The following is a 6,526-nucleotide window of genomic DNA, read 5'->3' as shown; positions in this document are numbered from 1 at the left end:
GGCCCTGTGACAGGCGAGGCCTAAGTGAAACAGATCTGTATCCGAGCGGGGCTCGAAGCCAGGCGGGGCCTGGAGCGGCGGGGCCGTTGTAGCGGGCGAGGCCCGAGGTAGGGGGCGAGGCCCAGGATAGCGGGCGTGGCCCAGTATGTGCAGTATGTGGTTATGCATGGTATGTGGTAGGGTGGGGAACTCACTAAGCTTTGTGCTTACGGTTTTCAGTTTTGGTTTCAGGTACTTCCGGTAGCGGAGGGAAGAGCTCGAGGTGATCGCATGACACACACCATAATTTAGACAGCCTGGGAATGTTACTATGATAACGTATATGTGTTTTGAAAACTAATACTCTGTTTATGTTTTGAAATGATGAATTTGCTTAAAGTAATGTTTTATCAAAAAAAAAATTTAGTTTTGAATTTTGGGACGTTACAAAGCCATCATCAACATATAAGAAGTGAATGAAGTTCGGTTCTTGACCGAAAATAGTAAATATAACACTTAAATAATTTCTTATCTAACGTACATACACAAAATTTATGCATCATCGCATGGCGTGACGCCTCTACTTAAATTTGTTTACAAAGTTTATTTACAATGTACATAACTATTTTATAATATGTTTTTCAAAAAGCTAGTTATTTCATATAACACATCATATTTTGATTATTTTAGTTAATATCAAACAAACAAAATTTAGTTATTTTAGTGAATAACACATAAAACGACTTACAAGAGCTATTAATTAATGATTACATAAATTTGAAAAACCGTCGTGATTGAACGAAAACAAAAACTATGTTGCCTAAATGGTCAAATAAACACAATAATTAATTCATATTATGTCATCTTTAAGCAATACTATATTTTTTGAACAAAATAATAAAACATTTTACTTTTCATTATAGGGTAATTTTGCTAAGTTATGGTCATTGCTTATTATAACTGGTTTGCCCTTTAGGTTATAGTTGGATACACTAAAACACAAAATATCATTATTAATTAAGAGTATTTAATATATTATATATGTAAGAAAAATATGGGTAACGAATCAAATATATTTATACTTTCAAAAAATTTATAATTCGGTAAGTCCATGTATAGATTTGAGATGATCCAGGTAAAATTCTAAGAGAAAAACACACAAACAATGATGACAATAAAATAACCAATAATATTTAGTTACTTTGTATTTAAGATAAATTGTACTATTAATCTATTATACACTAGGACGAAAATTAAAAAATTGCTCAAAACAAGAATGTGTTTAAATTTGTTGTTTGAATAAAATGTATTTAATTTTTTTTTTTTTTCTTATAAATGTTGTGAAGTTCATTATTGTGGATATATAAAGAAAAATGGTGAAACAGATATTGATAAAAAGAAAATTTGTATATATTTCCATCTCCTTTTTCTGACTAACCGCACCCCATTATAATAATGCCAAGAATCAAAGAGAAGAAACTTTGTGCGTCCCACGAATCTCATCCACTCGCGAGAAAAACTAAACACACATATAGATATAGACATATACGTATACATACACAGAGAGAGAAAGAAAGAGTGAGACAAATTTACAAATTTCAGAGAGAGAGAGAGAGATTTACCTGGTAGCTTCAAATCATTTTTTTGTCTTGAGAAATCAAATTCATGTTGATGCTTCAACCAAATCTCAGCTGTTTATGCTAAAATCTTGAAGAACCAAAAGGGAAAATGTGGGAATAAAGTTTTCGAATTGGGATATTCGTTTCAAGCCCTAACCCTAGTTCTTACCTCCAGCAAATCTAAGTGATACCTTCATTGCCATTGAAGAAAAGGATACGCAGCTGGTGGAAGACGCGAAACCTCTCAAGAATGAGATTATCAAAATGAGGTTCAACTCCCATTCGAATTCAGACACCCCCCCTTCTGAACCTGACGAAACCCTAACAACCCCAGATAAAAATAGTCCCGTTTCGTCAAAACCAGATTTCACCTCTCCGCTTTCCGACCAGATACTGATTAGCATCCTCTCCAATCTCACAAAATCACAACAAATTTCAAGTTGTTTAGTTTGTAAACGGTGGTTGCGTATTAGCGGTGGTTTAGTGAAATCCTTGAGATTATTAGATTGGGATTTTCTTGATTCCGGTAGACTCGCCCATCGTTTTCCCAATCTTCTTGATGTTGATATCGTTCAAGCTTGCATAGTATCCCCTCGTAATTCGGGTATTTGTTTCAGTAATAAATTTGTGTCTATTCATGTTAATTCCTTCATATCAGATTCCGGGTTTATTTGGAAACCTGATTTTTTGAGTCCTAATTTGATCGATAGAGGTATTCAGATTCTTGCTCAAGGCTGCCCTAATTTACGAAGGCTTGTCTTACTTGGTGCAACCAAAGAAGGGTTAGCATCTATTGCAAATGAATGTTTAGCTTTACAGGAACTAGAGCTATGTTCCATTACAGACATGGATTTAAAAGGACTTGCAGGTTTTAGAAACTTACAGATCCTAAAACTGATAGGCTCTGTTGATGGGTTATATGATTCAGTGATTTCAGACATCGGGTTAACCATTTTGGCTCAAGTATGTCCAAGATTACTGAAACTTGAACTTGTTGGTTGTGAAGGGAGTTACGATGGAATCAAAGCTATTGGTCAATGTTGTCAAATGATGGAAGAATTGACTCTTTCTGATCATAGATTGGAAGGTGGGTGGTTAGCAGCATTGTCATATTGCACAAATTTGAAGACTTTGAAGTTTCAATCTTGCAAATTCATTGATCCAAATCCAGGGCCTGATGTTCATTTAGGTTCTTGTCCTACCCTTGAAGAATTACATTTACAGAGGTGTCAATTGAGAGATAAACAAGGTTTAGGAGCTTTGTTTTTGGTGTGTGAAGCTGTTAGGGAACTTGTTTTTGAAGATTGTTGGGGATTGGATAACAACACATTCTCTACTGCAACTATTTGCAGGTGTTTTTTTTTTTCTCTTCACTTTCTTTTAACAATTTTGTATTTACTTCTCTTATCTACTCATTTCCATGAATTAGAATTTAGAAGTTATATGTTTTGTTTGGTGAATTACACATGAATGATTTTAATAATCAATATATATATATATGAGTGAGTGTGTTTTTTTTTTTTGACATGTATGTAGGAGAGTGATGTCTCTATCTTTGGAAGGATGCTCGTTACTTACAATGGACGGATTTGACCCTTTAGTTGATTCATGGAAAGAGCTTAAGCGACTTAAAGTAGTTTCTTGTAACAACATAAAAGACAGTGCCATGTCACCAGAATTAGCGACACTTTTTTCTCTTCTTAAAGAGTTGAAATGGCGCCCTGATTCAAAGTCTATTCTCTCATCAGGTCTTCATGGCACTGGAATATGGCAGAAAGGTGGAAGAAGCTTCAAGATCTAACTCTCTTTTTTTCTTTTTTCCTTTTTTTTTTTTTAAATAGTTAGGAGGATTGTCACTTTACAAGTTTAGAAAAAGCGGCTCTGTTTTTATCTTCAACAGGAGAGTATACTTGCTCTAGTTTTTTCTCATAAAAAAAAAAAATTAGTCTTAGGATTTAGAGAACAAGTGTATCACAAGTCACTATTATTCGTTCCTTTTTTCTTTTTATTAATTTTTCTTCCACATATAAAGTGTTGTTAGGCTTTATTTGTTTCACTGGACTGGATAAGTTGTCTAACGATTGAAAAAAACTACATATTATTAAAGAGGTAATAATAAGAAATTACATATTTTGGTTCCTAGGTATATAATTGATTTTTTCAGTTTTGGTCCTTTAATGAGGATTGTAAAGGTTTAGCAAACTGGGTTAGTTAATGCAAAGATGATGAAAGTCAGGTGCTGTATTTGGAAGCATAAGCTGTTGAGGACTGAAAGTGACTAAAAGATTTTTAATTTCTTTTTCAAAATATAAATTTTCCATTTCTTTTAACATGTGCTTTTTATTAATAGATTTTTATTTTATTTCATTCTTTTTGTAAAAAAAGATTAATGTTCTTCGACGATAGCAAAGGGTCGAGATCAAATTTGGAAGGTTAGTTTTAATCTTGATTATGATTTGTTTCTATCTAATTGGTGTTGATGTCAATTTTGTTGGTGTGTATCAATCAGCATAAAGTTTATGGATGATCATTTTTTAAGTAATTTGTTCGTGTGTACGAAATTAATGAATTCTAAAAACTTTATATATCAACCTTTCTTATTCTTGGTTCCTATATGTCATTTGGTTGCTATAAAGATTTTCAATTACCTATAACAATTTAATCTATCGGTTAAACTAACGCTTTTTTTAATCCATCAATTACAAGTTTCACACTATAAAATTGTTGATTTCTTTGTGTTTTTCATCCACATATGAGCCTGAAAAGTTTATCTGAATTTGTAGATGTGATGATTGTCGTTTTTGCACCATAGATAGCACATTGTTACAATCGATACTATTGTTTATATTGAAAATTGCCTAGAGTTTTTTCATGTCAGGGCCTTAAAGTATAGTAAGAAAGATTAGTTTGTGCTTTATTATGTAAAGCATGTTTGATTGTGAAGATTTTTTTAGGAAAAAGACTACATAACTTGTTGGTGCTTAGCACTAGACACAACATGAAATGGATCATTGGAGTGGTTTATTATCAATTTTGTCCTTTTTATTATTTCTATTGTTTTGATTATTTTATCTAATTTGCAAATGGAATCACACAAATACAAATGTTTACTTCTTGATACAATTTTAAATTCAACCATAAGGACTATGTTGGAACGGTTAAAACGTTACAAGGAAGTCGAAAACTGGAGCAATGCCATTTGATCTTTCACCCCATGTTAGATGATGCTTGTTATTATTATTCTCTTGGAATCTGAGTGTGGGCATTTTCTCTTTTTTGAAGTATTGTATACAAACGTTGATATATAATAGTATTTATATATTTTATTCAGGTTAACATGATAATTTTCAATTTCTTTTTCTTAGTTTCCATATATTCGTATGTATGTTATAAAATGAGTGTATAATGTTGTAAAAATTATAATTTATTCATTTGTGTTATGAGGGTATTTTTGTCGGTATCAGTTAATTTTATTTCATCATGCTTTTTCATACCTATCAAGCAACATAGATCATTAATTCATTCCATTCCAAAAAAAAGTAACCAAACATAATGAAATGATAATCAACAATTTCTTTACTTTGTCCTACATAGATCAATGATTCATTCCATTCCAAAGGAGTAACTAAACATGCCGATGAAATAATAAGGCCAAATGGTATGGTAGTTGTTTTGCGAATGGTAAAAACGTAACACATACAATGTATGTTAAGTGGGGTGTAACTAAGACCATGTGGGCTTCTTCATATATGGTAGTTCGATATACATTTTTTTTTAAAATTATAAACATTGAGGCTCACTAGATTATAGATTGTGGCCCCACTACATTACAGTCGGCCCGAATCTTTTTTTTTTTTTTTTTTTTGAAAACTGATTTATTTACTCTCTTTTGAGTAGGCATGTATGCTATTTTTTTTTAAAATATTAAATGTATGCTATTTTTTTTTTTTAAATATTAAATGTTAAATTCTCATACTATATAATTTTGTACCTTGTGCTTTCTAATATGCATCTTGTTTTCTTTTATTCACAGTGGATATGTAAGCCCACATTAGCGAAAGTGGGAACTAATTGTAACATTAATCTTGGCTAATAATAAACGTTCTTAAATATAACAAAATTATATCTATGAAAATAATATGACATTTGGAACTAGTTATGATATTAATTGGACTTTAATACACAATAATGGTCAATGATCAATAGTCAACGATCAATATGCACCCCACGTTACTTGTGAGTTGGATCCACCATTGGATCCACACTGCACATAGACGTCACATAGGATTTTATCAATTTTGTTACAATTTGCAAATAAATAGGATGTGGTAAATTTTTTACCTTTGAATATAAAAAAAAACATAAATTTCCATTAACTAATCAATAGTTAGTATTTTAATTTACCAATGGTGAAAAAGTGCCGCCAGTATTATACCGGCGATGAAAATGGGCTCCAGCATAGTATTTGCCGGCATATGTGCCACATAAGCTTACCGCCGGTAAGCAATACGTGACGCCTTTAGTATAACAACTAAATTTCATTAAATGTAAAATCTCATTCCTTAGTCAAGTCATTTGCAACTTTATATCATTATTTTATTTTGCACTTGTAAAACCAATATTTAAAGCATAAATGACATCGAAAACACAATATTCTTTGTTATAACTTTTATGCCTTAAATATTTACCGTTTTCATGTAAAATTTTATTATAGATAAAGCTGTAAAAAATGTTCTTATAATTGGTAAAATTATGCGGACTTTTGGTCTAAAAAATTTTGGTGGTGCACAAACGGTTAAAAATTGAATATTTTTATTGGTTTTGGTCCCTATCAACCTAAAAAGACAATTATACCCTTTATATTTGTTTTTTTTTTTAAATTTTTTTAAATTTATTTTAATGATTTCAAGTTATTAAAAATAAGAGTG

General features: G+C 31.4%; 1 protein-coding gene across 1 annotated transcript; it reads left to right on the top strand.

Annotated features, from left to right (window-relative positions):
• Positions 1–1,471: 1,471 nt before the first annotated feature.
• On the top strand, positions 1,472–3,749 carry LOC111904114 (F-box protein At5g07670). The gene is made up of 2 exons (XM_023899893.3): positions 1,472–2,950; positions 3,135–3,749. Exons 1-2 carry the CDS (start codon positions 1,863–1,865, stop codon positions 3,397–3,399), a joined length of 1,353 nt encoding a protein of 450 aa, XP_023755661.1. The 5' UTR covers positions 1,472–1,862; the 3' UTR covers positions 3,400–3,749.
• The last annotated feature ends 2,777 nt before the right edge of the window (positions 3,750–6,526 follow it).

Source organism: Lactuca sativa, chromosome 7 (assembly GCF_002870075.4).
Source record: "Lactuca sativa cultivar Salinas chromosome 7, Lsat_Salinas_v11, whole genome shotgun sequence".
In the NCBI taxonomy this organism is placed as follows: domain Eukaryota; kingdom Viridiplantae; phylum Streptophyta; class Magnoliopsida; order Asterales; family Asteraceae; genus Lactuca; species Lactuca sativa.
This window is presented reverse-complemented; position numbering and strand designations above follow the sequence as displayed.

Bases quoted from the DNA above. Each gene is read 5' to 3' on its own strand.
- LOC111904114 (XM_023899893.3), top strand. From the start codon at position 1,863: ATGAGGTTCAACTCCCATTCGAATTCAGACACCCCCCCTTCTGAACCT. The intron at 2,951-3,134 runs GTGTTTTTTTTT...ACATGTATGTAG, and splicing joins TCTACTGCAACTATTTGCAG to GAGAGTGATGTCTCTATCTT.